We start from the raw sequence: 20,062 nt of genomic DNA, 5'->3' as shown, positions 1-20,062 counted from the left end.
GAAGGGAACACTCCTGCCTGGCGATTGTCGCGTGGTGTCCATTCATCTGTTGTCATAGTGTCTGCATAGTCTTGCCAATGTACCACGCCTCGAGTCATCCTTTCCTGCAGCGTTTGAGGTGGACAGCGTTGGCCGAATCGCATGAGTATGTACCGTGTACCTGGTGGGTGGTATTCTTGTGTGGTGTTCTCATGTGTGGTGGTGGTATCCATGCCGATGATCCGGCATGTCTTGCAGAGATTGCTGTGGCAGAGTTGTGTGATGTTTTGGTCGCTGTTCTCCTGAAGGCTGGGTAGTTTGCTGCGAATAATTTGAGGTTGAGGTTGAGCAGTTGTTTGAAGGCAAGTAGTGGGGGTGTGGGGATGGCCTTGGCGAGATGTTCGTCTTCATCGATGATATGTTGAAAGCTCCGAAGATGTCTTAGATTCTCCGCTCCGGGGAAGTACTGGATGACGAAGGGTACTCTGTTGGCCATGTCCCATGTTTGCCTTCTGAGGAGGTCGGTGCGGTTTTTCGCTGTGGCATGTCAGAACTATCGATCGATGAGTCGAGCATCATATCCCATTCTTATGAGGGTGCCTTTCAGCATCTGTAGATGTCTGTTGCATTCCTCCTCGTCTGAGCAGATCCTGTGTATATGGAGGGCTTGTCCGTAGGGGTGGCTTCTTTAACGTGTTTAGGGTGGAAGCTGGGGAAGTGGAGCATCATGAGGTTATCCGTGGGCTTGGGGTAGAGTGAAGCGCTGAGGTGACCGTCCTTGATGGAGATCCGTGTGTCCAAGAATGCAACCGATTCTGGAGAGTAGTCCATGGTGAGTCTGATGGGATGGAACTTGTTAATGTCATCGTGTAGTCATTTCAGTGATTCTTTGCCGTGAGTCCAAAAGAAGAAAATGTTATCGATGTATCTGGTGTATAGTGTCAGTTGAAGGTCCTGTGCGGTGAAGAGGATTGTTCGAACTTGTGCATGAAGGTGTTGGTGTATTTAGGTGCAAATTTGGTCCCCATGGCTGTGCCGTATGTCTGGGTGAAGAACTGGTTACCTGAAAAGACTCACATTCCAACCATTATTTTGCAGTTGTGTCTTTGTCTTTATATGCCATATTTGTGAAACCTAGCTCTCCACTCACCTGATGAAGGAGCAGCGCTCCGAAAGCCCGTGATTCCAAAAAAAACCTGTTGAACTTTAACCTGGTATTGTGAGACTTCTTACTGGACCAATTAATCAAAACAACTGTCTTGTCTGGAGACAATACACATCTTTTTAGCCTGTCTTGATGCTCTCTCCACTCACATTGTTTTGTTTCTTAAAGACTTGATTAGTTGTAAGTATTCGCATTCCAACCATTATTCATGTAAATTGAGTCTGTGTCTTTATAAGCTCTGTTTGTGAACAGAATTCCCACTCACCTGAAGAAGGGGCTTAGAGCTCCGAAAGCTTGACTTTAACCTGGTGTTGTGAGACTTCTTACTGGTTATGTTCTACAGGGTGCATTGCAGCAATTCATCAAGGTTATTCTGATAGAAACACCCTTCCCTGTAACCTCAAACAGGAAGATGAACAGAAACAGAAACAACTTTTATTAGCCTGCCAGATGGAATTAAAAATCTTATTTCTAAAGTTGTTGATTAATTTGAATTTACATTTCAAAATGGAATGTTGTACACAATTGATGGTGAATTTTCTAGTATTTCACCAGCCAAAGTTACCTGAAAATTCTTAATAGCATAGCCATAACCAAACAAACATATGAATTGGGAGGAGTAGGGCACCCCGAGCTACTCTGCCTTTCAATAAGATCAAGGCTGAACTGATTGTAACCTCAACTGCACATCCCCACCTACTCCTGCACTGATCCCTGCGGCACACCGTTCCTTGCATCTTGCCAGCTGGTATATGACGTATTTATGCCTACTCTGTTTCCTGTTAGCTAGCCAATCTTCTGTCCATGCCAATATGTTACCCCCTACATTATGAACTTTTATTTTCCTCAATATCTTTGATGTGGTGCCTTATCAAATGCCTTCTGGCATTCTAAGTACATTGCATCCACCGGTTCCACTTTATCCACACTTGTTACTTTTTCAAAGAACTCCAATAAATGGGTTAAATATGATTCCCTTTCACAAAGCCATGTTGATTGTGTCTGTGATTATCTTGAGTTTTTCCAAGTGCTTTTAATACTAGCTTCTAACACTTTCCCTTTAACAGATGTTAAGCTAACTGGCCTGTAGTTTCCTGCTTTCTGTCTCCCTTTTTGAATGAAGGAGTTGCTTAGACCAGAAATAGCTAAAGTAATAGTTAATATAATGTAAATGGTGTTGAAGATTTCGTAGCTGAGAGATAATAACTGAATTTAGGGGTTCAGCTGAAGAATCAGCCAAGGTTAACTCATTTTATGTGACAGCATCAGAGTCTTTAATTATATAGTTATGTTGAATTGATGATGTGTCAGATCTGATGTGGATTTTATGGCTGGTGGAAGCATTGATTTAATCTCCATAATGGAGAAGTTTAAGAAAACAATTTAGGGACAGATTTTCGTGCAGTTGGGAAGACTCCACAGATCTTAAAAAATTGCAGGTGGGATCCAGATGTAGAAGTTCTGTCCCTATTTCCGACAGATCCCATTTTTGCTATCGGGGAAAGGGACAGGAATCCCTTTCCTCTGAATCACAAAGGACGAAACCCAAATTCAGCAGGGTCATTTGAACTTAGTGTTGAGCTCACACACCCTAAATTGTCTGTTGCATGGGTCATAACCCAGAGTGTGGGAGTCATGAATTAATGGAATAGATGTAAATGTACTTGAAGGGATAAGGTCCATTTATGTGCCATGATCTCAAGTTCGTTGAACTGCAATGAAACTGGCTGCAACTTTCAGTGTTTGTTTGAAAAAAACTTCTGCTGGGGGATTGCTTTGATTGGCAGGCCTGCTGGTGCGACATCTGTGTGAGCAATTTCATTGGAGTTATTTGTTGACATTTCCAGGAGGGCTATTCCTTATGAATTTTTGGCTGAATTTCAAAAGCTACAATTACTTCAGCAGATGTTCAGAGTTCACAAGTTTGATTGACAGCTTAAATAGCACATTAAAGAATTAGGGGTCTGAACAGAAGTTTGTTTTTATAAGGATTAAGGAAATTCAAAAGCTTTAATGCTTTCATTAATGTGATTTTTTGTACTATCATGTCTGTGTCATGAGAGCTGTTTTAGATTTTTAGAAGTTTATCTTTATTTCATTTCCAAATAGTTCTGGAGGTTTGCATTAGGTGGATGCTGGGTGAGTTATCATTGAGTTGGAATGATGCTATGGGGGACCATGGAGGTTGGTGAGAGACATAAGTTTGCATTTAATTGGCATTGAGAGAATAAGGGACCATGGGGGCTGGAGGGACATGAGTTGGCATGGAGGATATGTGGGACCATGAGAACTGGGTATGGGGTGAGGGCGAGCAGATCTAAAATCTTCTAAAACAGCTGGGACCAAGTCCCACAGAACAAACATGGGTCTTCTCACTAACCCATCTTGGCATTCACAGGCTTGCCCCTGTGTCCTCCTAATCACCTGCTTCTAAGTTTGGCAGGCTTGACTTCATCCTGCGGGTGCTCACTCAGAGAGAAGATCTTGTCATTTGGGGAAATTTCTGCCAAGGTGTGTTCAGTAAGTGGGGAAATTTCCTGACTTGAGCTGCTCGCCTCAGTAGCCAAAATATAAACCTTAATACTTGACAACAGGATGTGAAATGAGGCCAGAAGTTATCAGTATCAACAAGATAGTTAGATGATAGCGAGCAAAGTATGTTGAAATTTAATGAGTAAGCTGGCCTTGAGTCATGATTTGATGGATATTTTGCTACAGCAGGATCTTTTTAAAGTTATTTTAAAAAAACTTTTAAACTTAATAAATGCAGGAAGCTAATTATTTTTAAAGATGTGTTAGTAAAGACACCAGATTTGATAGGTTGTGAAAACAACTTTGGGAGTAAGAGAAGCAAAATTAAATCATAGAGGAACATTGTGAGTCATGAGATTTTGAGTCCTGTGGGCTCAGGAAAATGTGACAAAAAGAACAAAGAACAAAGAACAGTACAGCACAGGAAACAGGCCCTTCGGCCCTCCAAGTCTGTGCCGGTCCTTGGTCCAACTAGACCAATCGTTTGTATCACTCCATTCCCAGGCTGCTCATGTGACTATCCAGGTAAGTCTTAAACGATGTCAGCGTGCCTGCCTCCACCACCCTACTTGGCAGCGCATTCCAGGCCCCCACCACCCTCTGTGTAAAAAACATCCCTCTAATATCTGAGTTATACTTCGCCCCTCTCACCTTGAGCCCGTGACCCCTCGTGAACGTCACTTCTGATCTGGGAAAAAGCTTCCCACCGTTCACCCTATCTATCCCCTTCATAATCTTGTACACCTCTATTAGATCTCCCCTCATTCTCCGTCTTTCCAGGGAGAACAACCCCAGTTTACCCAATCTCTCCTCATAGCTAAGACCCTCCATACCAGGCAACATCCTGGTAAACCTTCTCTGCACTCTCTCTAACGCCCCCACGTCCTTCTGGTAGTGCGGCGACCAGAACTGGACGCAGTACTCCAAATGTGGCCTAACCAGTGTTCTATACAGCTACATCATCAGACTCCAGGTTTTATACTCTATACCCCGTCCTATAAAGGCAAGCATACCATATGCCTTCTTCACCACCTTCTCCACCTTTGTTGCCACCTTCAAGGATTTGTGGACTTGCACACCTAGGTCCCTCTGTGTTTCTATACTCCTGATGACTCTGCCATTTATTGTATAACTCCTCCCTACATTATTTCTTCCAAAATGCATCACTTCGCATTTATCTGGATTAAACTCCATCTGCCACCTCTCCGCCCAATTTTCCAGCCTATCTATATCCTGCTGTATTGCCCGACAATGCTCGTCGCTATCTGCAAGTCCAGCCATCTTCGTGTCATCCGCAAACTTGCTGATTACACCAGTTACACCTTCTTCCAAATCATTTATATATATCACAAATAGCAGAGGTCCCAGTACAGAGCCCTGCGGAACACCACTAGTCACAGACCTCCAGCCGGAAAAAGACCCTTCGACCACTACCCTCTGTCTCCTATGAGACCACTCCATCTGACGAAGGAGCATTGCTCCGAAAGCTTATGGTATTTGCTACCAAATAAACCTGTTGGACTTTAACCTGGTGTTGTGAGACTTCTTACTGTCCTATGGCCAAGCCAGTTCTCCACCCATCTAGCCACTTCTCCTTGTATCCCATGAGCCTTAACCTTCTTAACCAACCTGCCATGTGGGACTTTGTCAAATGCCTTACTGAAATCCATATAGACGACATCCACGGCCCTTCCTTCATCAACCGTTTTTGTCACTTCCTCAAAAAACTCCACCAAATTTGTAAGGCACGACCTCCCTCTTACAAAGCCATGCTGTCTGTCACTAATGAGATTGTTCCGTTCTAAATGCACATACATCCTGTCTCTAAGAATCCTCTCCAACAACTTCCCTACCACGGACGCCAAGCTCACCGGCCTATAATTTCCTGGGTTATCCCTGCTACCCTTCTTAAACAACGGGACCACATTCGCTATCCTCCAATCCTCAGGGACCTCACCCGTGTCCAAAGAAGCGACAAAGATTTCCGTCAGAGGCCCAGCAATTTCATCTCTCGTCTCCCTGAGCAGTCGAGGATAGATGCCATCAGGCCCTGGGGCCTTGTCAGTTTTAATGTTCCCTAAAAAACCTGCCACTTTTATATCTTTCAAAATGGACATCCTACCCATCTGTGACTTTTCCCAGATGTTTTGTCTTTTCACCTCGTGATCAAAATTGCAGTGTATTTTGTGAACTGTGATGGAGTACCTGAGGAATGTGGGCTTGGAGGCAGACTGCTTAGAAGGCCTGCCTCAGTTCTCCAACACAGCAGCACAGCTCCCAATATTATTTAAATGCCTCCAAAGCCTAAGCCCCCCCCCCCACCCCATGTCCCCTCAGTTTGCCCATGTCCTCTTAAATTACCCATGTCCCCTCATCCCACACTTCATACTGCCCCATGCCCCCTCAGTTCATCATGCCACCTCTATGCCATCCCATCAATTCATACATGTCATCCTATGCCCCCTCAAACCCTAGCCACACTTTATGCTACCCCATTTCCCCTCAGATCCCATGCCACAGATGATTCATGCCCTTTCCAAACTACCATGCCATTTCCATTCCCTCTCCCCACACTCCCATGTACCCTCCATTGCCACTCACCCAGTGTGAACTATGTACAGTATTCAGGAGTCACATAATAGGAATGGAAAATATTTTAAAATTATTGGAAAGAAATTATATCTCTAACAATCTGATAAAACTCTAAATTCAACCACATTATTATTGTTAGTGGGGAAAAAATTACTCCACTGCAAAAAATGTAATCCTTTAAGGGCCTGTTAGGTTTGTAAAGAAAATCAATACAATATTCTGTCTTACAGTCTCTTAAAAGTTTCAATGGTTCTTTGACTACCTGCTGAGTTGAAGCCATTGTCAGCTTTTGAAAACCCACCATACATTCATAATGGGCACTGTTGCCATAACAAAAGTTTCCAGCTACAATGCCTGAAACTGTTCCATTTCCATTTGAAACTTACTGCAGATTATATGATAATGATTGTACTTATCAGGCCCCAATCTGCCACAGTGACAGCGTAAAACACGCTCCCTGAATTTTCTTTGTCAGAGAGGCTCAAAATCTGGACTAAAAAGTCAGCAGTGTATCTGGAGAGATAAACGCCGACTTTCAGTCAGAGCGTGACACTCTGGAAAAAGTATGGGAAAATTCCACCCAGTGTTTTTTTTGTCAGTCATTTAATCACAGGACAAAACATGACAGCAGAGGCTGACAGGACGTTTGGAAAAGTACTGTGTGCATAGCAATGCTTTTTGAGAATGGTGGTCAATGTAAGGGTTAACTTACTTTTGCAAGATAGATCCCTATGATAAATCACTGCATTAAAGCACGTCTACAATATAATACAGCACCTAATAGTGATGTTTGAAGGTGTCAAAACATATTACACAACTTTCAGAATGTACCCGACTCCTCAGCTGGCTTGCCCAATTGGGCACAATCTCTCCAAGGAGATGCATATTTTTAGGGGTAACAGAATCCACACCGCCACACGAAAATAATGTGTGAAAGTAAATATTGATCTTGTGGTCCTTACAATGGCGATCCCAACTTTGGAAGAATTGAATTGAATTATTATTTTCACATGTTTTGGGATACAGTAAAAAGTATTGTTTCTGTCAAGCTCTGCAGACAAAACATGCCGTTTAGCGTACATAGGGAAGGAGGAAAGGATAGGGTGCAGAATATGGTGTTAAAGTTACCGATAGGGTGAGGAGACAAATCAGCTTAATATGTGATAGGATCATTGAAAAGTCTGATGGCAGCAGGGAAGAAGCTATTCTTGAGTTGGTTGGAAAGTGTTTTCAGACTTTCGTATCTTTTTTCTGATGGAAGAAAGTAGAAGAGAGTATGTCCGGGGTGCGTGGGGTCCTTGATTATGCTGGTTGCTTTCCCAAAGCAGTGGGAAGTGTAGATGGAGTCAATGGATGGGAGAGTGTGTGTTTTGTAACTGAGACATTCCTGATATGCCAAAAGGTCACATGAGCATGATGTGGGGTCAAGAGGCTGAGGAAATTGTTTTTGTCAGCAAAAAAATGTTCAACTTTTTGTGACCTGATTCGGGAAATGGAAATCTGATCCATGTAGTCCATCTCAATTCTCTTTATTAAGGAAACATTTGCTGTTTATGTTGAAAACATATTGTTCCTTGTGAGATAGGTTTCCATACATTTTCATGACTTGTCTCATATCGATATGGCAAAATATCTCATTTTGCCATCACAAAAAGTGTCAGGGAGGCTAGCTAGGGTAGATCCCTGGGATTATGGGGATAGGGCCTGAGTGGGATTGTGGTCGGTGTAGACTCGATGGGCCGAATGGCCTCCTTCTGCACGGTAGGATTCTATGATTCTACGATATGGCTGAAAGTGCAAGCAGATAGTATTGCAGTGAGGGAATCGGGGTATTTGAGACCTAAGTAAACAGGGCAAGCAAATGTCCTTAACCAATCAGGCTGAAGGATTGAGAAATTAACAGCACAAATGAGTGAGAGGGAAGTGAAAATGAAAGTGTTGAATTATTTATATCAGATACAGAAAGAGAAATAGACAAGGAAAGGAAGACTAGACTGACAGAGAATAAAAGAGATGTTGGAAATTTTTAAAGTCAAAAGTTCTGTTTTTAAAATCTCCAACAGTTATAGGACTCCACACTTATGGTTAATTTTTAATCCTAGAGAGTTTGACCTGGCAGTAAGTAACTTATTGCATTGTTAAAAGCGAACTTAGACTGAAATAGACAAGACTTAACTTTATGTGGTGAGTTTAGTTTGTATCCACCATACAAATACAACTTCCGGCCAGACAGTGAGACGTTGTTATCACAAACCTAATGTTGGATTGGTGTTGCAATTTTTGGATTTTTGCATTTAACCATGACCTGGCCCTTGCCTGATGTTGCAGTGACATTTATGCATAAACAATGGACAACACTGTTAACCTCATGGCTATTTTGATAGCAAATTCTGGACGACTTTTTTGAAAGAAGATCAAGCAGTTATACAGAAGGAATTGGACCTTTGGTAGACATATGGCACCTTACCTTCTTCAGCAATGACTGTCCTGCAACTGAGACTGTAACCATCATTTTGTTAATCCACCTACAAAATGAAACAGATTCTCTTCATTTCTCATACTCAGCTCTATATTTTTCCTTTGGAAACAAGTGCCAAAAGTATTGATAAAAACTCTCAGAAAAAAACATGGCCATCAACAACTTCTCTGTTGGTCAAAGTTATCAGCTTAGCAATGGTATGTTATAGTCCTCTTTGGCACAGATACAGGAAAAGAATCCCCAATGACAAAGCTGTCCAAACTACGGCTCAAGAGCAAAGTGCAGGGCCTGAGACTTTGAAATGTGGATCTAAAAGACAAGATAATTCAATCCTATTTGTGCTTGTGCTTATTTCCTGATCTCCTGTTTGAATTTCCTGGGTTTGGAGGCGTGGCAGTCCTGGAACAGGGGTTTACATTCCAGATGTTTACATGAGCTTCATGAATCCATTCGATCACAATTTAAAACGCTTAATTATTCCTGGAGTATCCCATTGGAGATGTGACAAGCCTGAATCCTTTGCAAGTTACAGAAGGAGAAACAGAAGAAATGCTGGTGCATTACATTACAGAGTACAACCGCATATGAAGAATTGTGCATGGGGCTGTGGTCCTATGAGATGGGGGAAAATAGTGAAATAATTGAAAGTTTATTCAGTTGTGACTCAGCTGCAACACATGTTCCATACTCAGCAAACATGATCACAAAGCTTAAATTTCTGCTAACAGAGAAATGATGAGTATGTCCTTCAGACAGATACCCAATTTAATCACAGTTGTTCATGAAAAATGCAGGCGTGATTTTGTCCACCTCTGGGAACGGAAAGAGAAAGCATTTATAAAAAGTAAATAAAATCTACTGCTCCTTGCTCCCCTGATGGCTTGCGTGGATAATTGAACAACATAGATCAGAAAGTTCAGTCATTGCTTTGGATAGGGCAGCCGTAACACTACTATGATTAGCATCAATGTCCTGAGTTAAAAATGAGAATGGATTTGGAAACTAGCTAATCTTCAACAAGAGATCTGTGCTGGATGTGTGGTTGGGTCAGGGTAGGAGTAGGTATGGTTGCCATCTGACCTCCTCACCTTTGATTAGTTTGATTACATACCTTATCGAGGTTAAAACTTGAGTAATGGCTGTTTGTGTGAAGTGCTGTGAGCAAATGTTGCTACCAAGGAATCAACATTTTCAGATGGGAGGTGAAGGAAAGAAATTGGCGGGGAAAAGGAAATCTGTCGCTCCTCATTTATTAAATAGCAAGTTATAGGACAAATTTCAATAGCAAGTGTATCAGGAGAGAGAGGCAACTCTCAGTATTAAATTGCTATCACAATAGCCTTGTGAAGATGAATATTAAAAGAAAATTAACATGTTTGAAAGAACTGAATGCCTGAAGAACCACATGAATAGTGTCTGTGAGTCACTGATTGATTAGAGTATCTAACGTTTTGATGATTAATTCTTCTTTATATGCAACTACTGGATGATTTACAACATGAAATTTGCCAGTTTCAGTAGTGGCACTGTTGCATTAAATTAAGTTTCATTTTTGTCTCGACAGTTGGAATGAATACTGAAAACTTCTCTTTAAGTGAACAGATTGTCTCCCCTTCATACATTCGGCAAGGTTCACAGGCCCGTCGCACACATGAGCACTTAATCCGGTTGCTTATCGAAAAGGTAATGAAAATAAATTAGGGCAACAATGAGGAAAAGTGTCCACTGTGTAATTTGTTTTGTAGAAACACTTTAATCTTATTTTATTTTTATTTATGTATAAGTAGGAACAAAAATTTTGTTTTTAAAGGTTATTCTCAGAACCTATCAATCTCTCTACTCCCCTCTCCATTCTCTCACTCTATATGTCTCTTACCTTTGTCTTAGTTACTTAGATTCTTGTTGATAATTAAAGACTCTTAAAGACTTATTTAAGAAAATGCTCAAAAGTGTGTAAAAAATATTTCCTTATGTATTGACAGCAACTAATTTGCAACATTTAATTTCAAATTCCTCTTCGTAGAGTATTTCCTGCCTGAATACTACCAAGGCCATCCCAAGATTGGGCGTGAAGAAAACTTGCATTTATATAGAACCTTTAACAATCACAGGATGTTTAAAAGTCTTTTACAGCCAATGAAGTACTTTTAAAGAGCAGTCAGTATTGCAATGTAGGAAACGTGGCAGCTAATTTGTGTACAACAAGCTGCCACAAACAGTAATATGATACAGACCAGATAATTGTTTTTTCTAATGTTGATTGAGGGATAAATATTGGGCAGGGGATAGCTTCCCTGCTGTTCTTTGAAATAGTACCATGGAATCCTTTACATAAACCCAAGCGGCTGGACAGAACCTCGGTTTAAAATCTTATTTGAAAGGTGGCACCTCCGACAGTACTACACTGGAATGTCAACCTTGATTTTTCTGGGTTTATCTGAGGATTATTTATTTATGCACTCACCCTGAAATCAAATGCTTCTGTACTCACACAGTCAGATTTCCTTTTCTCCACCAATTTCGTCCCTTCACCTCCTTTATGAAAATGTTATTCCTTGGTGGAAATGTTTGCCCACAGTATTTCACACAACTAACCATTATTCGAGTCTTAACCTCGCTAAGGTATGTAATCAAACTAAGCGAAAGTGGGGAGGTCAGATGGCAACCATACCTAATCCTCCCCTCCCCCAAGATTGATATAACTATATATTCAGCATAGATCTCTTGTTAAAGATTAGCTAATTTCCAAATCCATTCCCCTTCCTAATTAAGGACATTGATGCTAACTGTAGTAGTGTTACGGCTGCCCTATCCGGAGCAACAACTCAACTTTCTGATCTCAACTCTTTGGGGGCAGCACGGTGGCACAGTGGTTAGCACTGCTGCCTCACAGCACCAGGGACCCGGATTCGATTCCCAGCTTGGGTGACTGTCTGTGTGGAGTTTGCACATTCTCCTCGTGTCTGCGTGGGTTTCCTTCGGGTACTCCGGTTTCCTCCCACATTCCAAAGATGTGCGGGTTAGGTTGATTGGCCATGCTTAAATTGCCCCTTCGTGTCCTGAGATGTGTAGGTTAGAGGGATTAGTGGGTAAAATATGTAGGGATATGGGGATAGGGCCTGGGAGGGATTGTGGTCAGTGCAGACTTGATGGGCCGAATGGCCTCTTTCTGTACTGTAGGGTTTCTATGATTTCTATGATTTCTATAACTTATCCAATCTTTCCCATAGCTGCAATTTTTCAGTCCTGACAACATCCTCATAAATCTCCTCTGTACCCTCTCTAATGCAATTACATCCTTTCTGTGATGAGGTGACCAGAACTGCACAGTATTCTTGAACAGTGGTCTAACTAATGTTTTGTATCGTTCCAGCATAACCTCTCTATTCTTTTATAGTTTATACCATGGCTAATAGAAAGAATTTCATGACATGCTGTTACTGGGCATGACAATTCCTGAAAATATATTATGATTGGCAGTGAACAAGAAAAGGCTAAGAAATATGATATTTAATTATTTCCTACTGTATTTCTTTTAGTCACCTATCACAGTCCACAGATCCTGGCTCAAAGGCAGTCAACTGTATAAGCAGAAGAATAAACTTTCATGAGTATTCAGAAACCAAAGTCTGCATTATGGAGTGAAATCAATACATCATATTCTAAAATGAATATAAAGTCACCCTGAACAATAGCAGAATAAAGCCCTCTGGTATGTTGTCCAAGTAATCATTCTGTAGGTGTGAGCTAACGTGACTGTTGGCGGACTCCTCAACCTCAGTTGGTACGGCTGCTGAGTGTAATTGTGTCCTTACACAATTACGGTACAGTGGTTAGCACAGCTGCCTCACAGCGCCAGGGACCCAGGTTCAATTCCGGCCTTGGGTGGCTGTCTGTGTGGAGTTTGTACATTCTCCCCATGTTTGCGTGGGTTTCCTCCGGGTGCTCTGGTTTCCTCCCACAGTCCAAAGATGTGCAGGTTAGGTTGAATGGTCATGCTCAATTGTCCCTTAGTATTAGGGAGATTAGCAGGATAAATATGTGGGGTTACAGGGATAGGCCCTGGGTAGGATTGTTGTCGGTGCCGGCCCGATGGGCTGAATGGCTTCTTTCTGCACTGTAGCGATTTCATGAATCTATGAATTGTTGAGGTGATCACTAGCATGATACATTAGAGCATAACAATTAATGTTGCCTGTTTGGACTTACAGAAAGTATTTCATAAGGTTTTATACAGTTGAAGCAACAGTGAAAGCACCTAGATTTGCAGTAACTTTGAGACGTTGGTTCATAATTGTTGGGAGTTAGGATACAAAAGAAGTGATAAAGGAATGTGCTCTGATTGACAGAATGTGACAAGTGGTGTTTTACAGAGATTTGTGAATGCTGTCTCAGCATTTTGTCCTATATCCTAATGACTTGGATGAAGGAATAGGAAGTTGTCATGGAGTTTTACAACACATATTGGTCTGAAAGGTTCTCCTGGATGCATTCTAAGAATTCCACCCCCTCTAAGCCTTTTACACTTTGACTATCCCAGTTAATGTTGGGAAAGTTGAAATCTCCAACTATTATTCTTACAATTCTCACAGATTTGCCGACATATCTGCCCTTCTATCTCTCCCTGACTGGGGGCCTAACGTACACTCCCAGTAATTGCCCCATTTTTGTTTCTAAGTTCTACCCATATTGCGTCATTTGAGGAACATTGTAAGATATCATCCCTCTTTACTGCAGTAATTGATTCCTTGATAAATACTGCAACACACTTCCTCTTTTATACCCCTCCACCCCGTCCTACCTGTAGATTATATACCCCGGAATATTGAGCTGAGAGTTCTCCCCTCCCTCAATCATGTTTCTGTGATAGCAATAATATATTCCCATGTGTTAATCAACACCCTCAATTCATCTGCCTTACTTGCAAGACTCCTTGCATTAAAATAAATGCCATCCAGCCTTGCCATACGACTCCTTTGAGCCTAAGGTGTCTATAATCACTCTGCCTTCCAGACTGACTAGTTCTTCTCCTATATTTGGCTGTGCATCAGACCCTACTCTACCTCATTGCCATATCCCATACTCCTGTCAAATTAGATTAAACCTGTCCCCCACCCCTCCAGCAGCAGTAGCAACATTTCCCTCAAGGGTGTTAGTCCCATCCAACTTGGACAGGTTCCACCTTCCCCAGAAATGGACCAAGTGATCCAGGGACAGAAAGCCCTCCCTCTTACCCCATCTCTTCAGCGACACATTAATGTGCTCTATCCTCCTATTCCTATACTCACTGACAGAGATTACAGCCTTTGAGGTCCTGCTTTTTAGTCTGAGACCTAAATTCCTGTTGCAGGACCACATCCTTGTTTCTACCTGTGTTGTTGGTACCAATGTGAGCCATAACCACTGTCTGTTCATCCTCTCCCTTCAGAATGCCCTGCAGCCATTCAGTTGCATCCCTGACCCTGGCACCAAGGAGGCAACACACCACCCTGGAGTCATGTCTGCAGCCGCAGAAACGCCAATCTGCATCCCTCACTGGTGTGGAGTCTCCTATCACTATCGCTCTTGCTGTTTTACTCCCCCTTGTGCAGCTGAGCCACCCACAATGCTGTGAATTTGGCTCTGGCTGCATTCCCCAGAGGAACCATCATTCTCACCGTTTTCCAACACACAAAAATTGTTCTTGAGTGAGATGCCCTCTGGGGCCTTCCTAACTATCTGCCTCCTTCCTTTCTTCTGACTGGTGGTCACCCATTCCCTCTCTGACCGCGCTTCTTTAAGCTGTGGGGTGACCACGTCTGAAAACATGCTCTCTATGTAACTCTCAGTCTCGTGGAGGTACCTCAGTGCCTGGAGCTCGAGTTGGTTAAATCTGTGGCACTTCCTGCACACCTGGTCATCTAGACTGCAAGAAGTGTCCACAAATTCCCACATGCTGCAGGTGGTGCAACACACAGACGGAGCCCCCCTGCCATAAAGACTCTTACATTAAATTTATGTCAAGTAGATATTTAAGTTTTTTAATAATCTGGAACGTTTAACTTAATGTAGCTTTAAAATGGAGAAAACAACTTACCCACTACCTACTGAGTGTGTAGGGAGTGCTCTGCTTATATATATATATATATAGAGAGAGAGATTATATATGCTAAATATCTTCCCCTTTTCTCCAAATTCTCAGTTAAGTCACTCTGTTCAGGAGCCACCTTGTTCCAGAATCGCTCTGCTCAGGCCCTCTTGCTCTTTATGCTATTTCGAATTCCTAGTGATGACTCAACTGCCCTACACCTGGTGATTAGCACCTATTCAAAAGCAAATACTTGCAACTGATTGACAGTTAACTGCCACTGGCAGGCAAGTTGTGTTATCAGAATTTCTAAAAATTTAAGTTTAAGTTGAGCTGCTAAATCAGGCTTCAGTTTTTACAGATCCCACTTACCAGAACTTGCTTCTGTCTCCAAATTGCCAATTAAGCAAGTCTGTTCAGGTGCCACACCGTTCCAGAACTGCTATGTATATGCCAGTTTTCTGAAAACACCATGTTGTATAGGTGGAAGCAGGAACTTGCAAAGGACCGTGGACAGACTCAGTGAATGGGCAAAATTATGGCAGATGAAGTTCAATTTTGGGAAGTGTGAGGTCATGAAATTTGGATCTTCAAGGACAAATTGGAATATTTTCTGAAGGACATAAGAATATGAACTGTGGAAAAATAAAAGGATTTGGGTAGTCATGCACACAAATCATTAGTGAAAAAGAACAAAAAGTAATAAAAGGATAACAGAACGCTGGCCTTTATCTCAAGGAGGTTAGAATACAGAAGTGAGGAAGGTAAGCTTTGGTTGTTCAGAGCCCTGGTCAAGCCCCAACTGGTATACTTTGTTCAGTTTTGGGAACCAGATCTTAGGAAAAATGTATTTGCCTTGGTTTAGTGCATATTCACCAGAATAATACTGGAGCAAAAGTGTTAAATCCTGGGGACAAGTTGATTCAAATTCCCTTGAATTTCGATCTAAACAAGGCCTTTAAAATAACGTGATTTGATGGGACATTGAAACTATTTCCTCTGGTGCGGAACTAGAACAATAAGGAATAGTCTCAAAATTGGTACCAGGTAAAGAATACAAAAATTATTTACAGGCAATAAGCTGGAATATTGCATGCTTAGAAGTGAGGTTTAAATCCTGAATCTGTTGTGAAAAACATAGTTATTGAAATTGTTCCCAGTCTTATCATAAACACTTCACAGTCAATGTGAGAGATTAAGATCTTCTCATTGTTCTCAAAAGAGAAAATGCTGGAAAACCTCAGCAGGCCTGGCAGCATCTGTGAGGAGAGAAAAGAACTGATGTTTTGAGTCCAGACGACCTGCTTTGACAAAGGGTTATCTGGACTCGAAATGTCAGCTCTTTTCTCTCCTTACAGATGCTGCCAGACTTGCTGAGATTTTCCAGCATTTTCTCTTTTGGTTTCAGATTCCAGCATCCGCAGTAATTTGCTTTTATCCTTCTCAATGTTCTATTATTTCCCCAGGGTAAATGCCCAGAAGCTGGATGGGATGAGAGCACAATTGAGCTTTTTCTTCATGAACTGGCATTAATGGATAGTAACAACTTCCTTGGCAATTGCGGAGTTGGCGAGCGGGAAGGAAGAGTGGCCTCAAACCTAGTTGCCAGAAGACATTATAGGTATAGATTTGTGTGTATACTTGTTAAGTTGTTGAATGCATTATTTCACCAGCTCTGCTTTGTGAAGTAAAGGTCACTGTGAGAAGATGAGGCTATATCCACACAAATAATGTTTGTCAAACAAAATAATCAGTCAACTTTATTATTGTCTCTGCCCCACCACAACACTGTTCATCCCACTGACGAGTATTTTGAATCCAGACAGAGTCTTTCTGACTACTGAACCCTTTGCTACCCCTTTTCCCATTGAGGCGACTTGGCCTCTTAATTGGACACATAATTTGCATGGTATCTGATTTCATGTTTTGACACCTAGTTTAGCATCTTCCAGTATCCCAGCTGCTTACTCTGCTCAGTGGTATCTGTCAACTGTTTTCAAAAGAGTTGACAAGAGTCTAGCTGAAGTGTGGAGCTCATTGCACAGTGCTTATTCAAGCAGTCAGTTATTGGACAATCTTTTTACAGGTGGCCGCCATAATTTGTGTGTCAGATGTCTTGCACCAAAGCCAATCAAATATAATTTGCAATGTCATTGGTTACAATTGAGAGATTGATGAAAGGAGATAATTCAAATTTAAACAAGTTCATGTAATTTTTTTTGAACTTGAATCAAGTATTAAGTTCAGGAAATCCTGCAACTCTTTTCTGAGGTATGAAATAAATCTGTTTTTTTAAGATTGGATCAGTTAGAAAATCCCATGAGAGGAGACAGTTTAAGTTCCAGCCAGTGTGCTATCCCTTGAAGAGAAAATGCTGTGGTCAAAATCTTCTCGTATCCATTTTGTTGAAATCTGAATATAAGTTGTGAGATGTGCATCAGTGCTCCAACAAGTCCTGACGCATGCACACATACTCTGAAATTGTCTGGGAAGTTTCAACTTCCGATGAACTGATTTCAACTGCCTGGACACTCCGCAAATGTCTCTGACACTAAACTCTGTTCCAGAAACATGGGCTGGATTCTCCGACCTCGCCTGCAGCTCGGATGCCAGGGCATGAATGGCCTGAGAATTCCGACCACAGTGCGACTTAACCTGAATAGTGTCCCACTATTGAAAGACCGCCTTTAGTGTATTTTGCCAGATTTCTTTGGGTGGCACTGTCTTTTTCCATCTGGTGGTGTCCATTCTATTGCCACTCTGGCAGGGCATATGTCCAGGAGACAAAATATATATCCTGCCAACCTCATATATCTCTTCATTACGATGTCTCACAGGTGCTTCTGACTATTCCTCCTCTGTAGCACTTCTTCATGGTGATGTTGTCTCTTCATGCAATTCCTAGTTTCTTACATAAGCAGCATGAGTGAAAGATATCCACTTTTGTTGTCCTCTCTCATGTCTTGCAGTTCCTTTCAATTCTGGTATTATTCTCGTGAATCATTTTGCATCTCCAGTGCCTTTATAAATTTTTTATAATATAAAGAGTTTAATCGTGTCTCTGCTTTTATATTCTGTCTCTCTAAAAAGAAACAATAGTGCTTGATATGCTTTTTTGATTTGCTTTAGCCTCTTAAACATATGTCACACCTTTTAGAAATATATATTTCTGTACTCCAAGCTCCCTTTGTTTCTTTACCCCATTCACCCTTATTCTGACAATAAAATGTAACATAAGAACATAAGAAATAGGAGCGGGAGTAGGCCTTCTAGCCCCTCGAGCCTGCCCCGCCATTCAATAAGATCATGGCTGATCTGAAGTGGATCAGTTCCACTTACCCGCCTGATCCCTATAATCCCTAATTCCCTTACCGATCAGGAATCCATCTATCCGTGATTTAAACATATCCAACGAGGTAGCCTCCACCACTTCAGTGGGCAGAGAATTCCAGAGATTCACCACCCTCTGAGAGAAGAAGTTCCTCCTCAACTCTGTCCTAAACTGACCCCCCTTTATTTTGAGGCTGTGCCCTCTAGTTCTAGTTTCCTTTCTAAGTAGAAAGAATCTCTCCATCTCTACCCTATCCAGCCCCTTCATTATCTTATAAGTCTCTATAAGATCCCCCCTCAGCCTTCTAAATTCCAACGAATACAAACCCAATCTTCTCAGTCTCTCCTCATAATCAACACCCCTCATCTCTGGTATCAACCTGGTGAACCTTCTCTGCACTCCCTCCAAGGCCAATGTATCCTTCCGCAAATAAGGGGACCAATACTGCACACAGTATTCCAGCTGCGGCCTCACCAATGCCCTGTACAGATGCCGCAAGACATCTCTGCTTTTATATTCTATCCCCCTTGTGATATAGGCCAACATCCCATTTGCCTTCTTGATCACCTGTTGCACCTGCAGACTGGGTTTTTGTGTCTCATGCACAAGGACCCCCAGGTCCCTCTGCACAGCAGCATGTTGTAACATTAAACATCTTCACAAATGATTGGCTTCTGTAGCAGGTTTACAATGTTTTATTATCTTGTCTATTCAAGGAGTTAAATAGAAGATAGTCTGATATACAGATGTAACTACATTTTGAGACTTTTTAATATGCTTGTGCATTTACTTTATAAGAGATGAACAAAGATATTTTAAATTAAGGGGAAACTATTGTGTTGTTCTATAAGTGGCAGATTTTATGAAAGATTAAGTTAAGTCCAGTAAACCCAAACATTTATAAAAATAGAACAAGCTGGAAAACCTCAGAAGGTCCAGCAGCATCCACGGAGAGTCCAATATGTTTTTCTTCTGAACAGATGCTTTGAAGTATAGGGAAATTAACACTTGCTCACAAGAGTGAACTAAAAAGAGTGTTTTTCAAAGTGTGGGTCACTGGATGTTGAAAAATGGGTCACCAAAAGTGATCCCCTGTCCTATTCCATTTTCTTTCTGGGTAAATTATCGCTGCATGATGGTGTCAGACCACATGAGCCAAGAATAAATAGGTCAGCATGCCCTGTACATGCACTTGACAATCTGTGAGCTTTGCGTATGAGTAGTGACAGAGAGTACATCCTGAGTGAGACAGCCAGAGTGAGTTTGTTTTTTGGGAATTTGGAGTATAGTGAGAATTGGATGCAGAGGGGAAAGAGGTGTATTTTTGGCTTTCTAACTTTTTAATCTTCAGAGAGTGGTCTTGCCCTGTTGCAGGAGTAAAGGCTGCAAGGGACAGAACATGATTGGTAAGCATGGGTAAGGTCAAGTAAGTATTTACTTCTTTTATCGCTTAAAGTTTGTAAGGTCTTTTGTGGTTTATATTTTGTAAGGGCTATGTTCTATAGTAACGATATTGTTTGATATTAAGCATCTTCCAAAAGGTTTAATTTAAAGGGGTAAGTCATAGTGGGGGAGCTCAAAGCAGTGATGTGCTCCTCGTGCTCCATGTGGGAAGCCAGGAACATTTCCAGTGCCTGGGACCTGCATATGTGCGGGAAGTGTCTCTAGCTCTAGCTCCTGGCAGCCTGGATTTCGGAGCTGGAGCAGTGGCTGGGGTCACTGTGGAGCAAATCGTAGATAGCACGTATAGAGAGGTGGTCACATCACAGGCTGAGACTCCACAGGCAGGAAAAGAATGGTGACCATCAGGCAGATCAAGAGGACTAGGCAGGCAGTGCAGGAATCTCCTGTGGTCATTCCCCTACAAAAAAAGATATACCGCTTTGGATACTGGTGAGGGGAATGGCCTCTCAGGGA

The 20,062-nt window shown here is 41.8% G+C and overlaps 1 protein-coding gene across 2 annotated transcripts in view; it reads left to right on the top strand.

Annotated features, from left to right (window-relative positions):
* Positions 1-20,062, top strand: part of sepsecs (Sep (O-phosphoserine) tRNA:Sec (selenocysteine) tRNA synthase) — a 78,249-nt gene that overhangs the window by 2,056 nt on the left and 56,131 nt on the right. For both annotated transcript variants that reach the window (XM_078215518.1, XM_078215526.1), the window contains exons 2-3: positions 10,312-10,430; positions 16,281-16,435. In XM_078215518.1, the coding sequence (XP_078071644.1) occupies positions 10,317-10,430; positions 16,281-16,435 (269 nt within the window). In that variant the 5' untranslated portion in view covers positions 10,312-10,316. The remainder of the gene's footprint in view (positions 1-10,311; positions 10,431-16,280; positions 16,436-20,062) is intronic.

This window comes from Mustelus asterias, chromosome 1 (genome assembly GCF_964213995.1).
Source record: "Mustelus asterias chromosome 1, sMusAst1.hap1.1, whole genome shotgun sequence".
NCBI lineage: Eukaryota > Metazoa > Chordata > Chondrichthyes > Carcharhiniformes > Triakidae > Mustelus > Mustelus asterias.
Note: the sequence above shows the minus strand (reverse complement) of the source record. Positions and strands in the feature narration are given on the sequence as shown.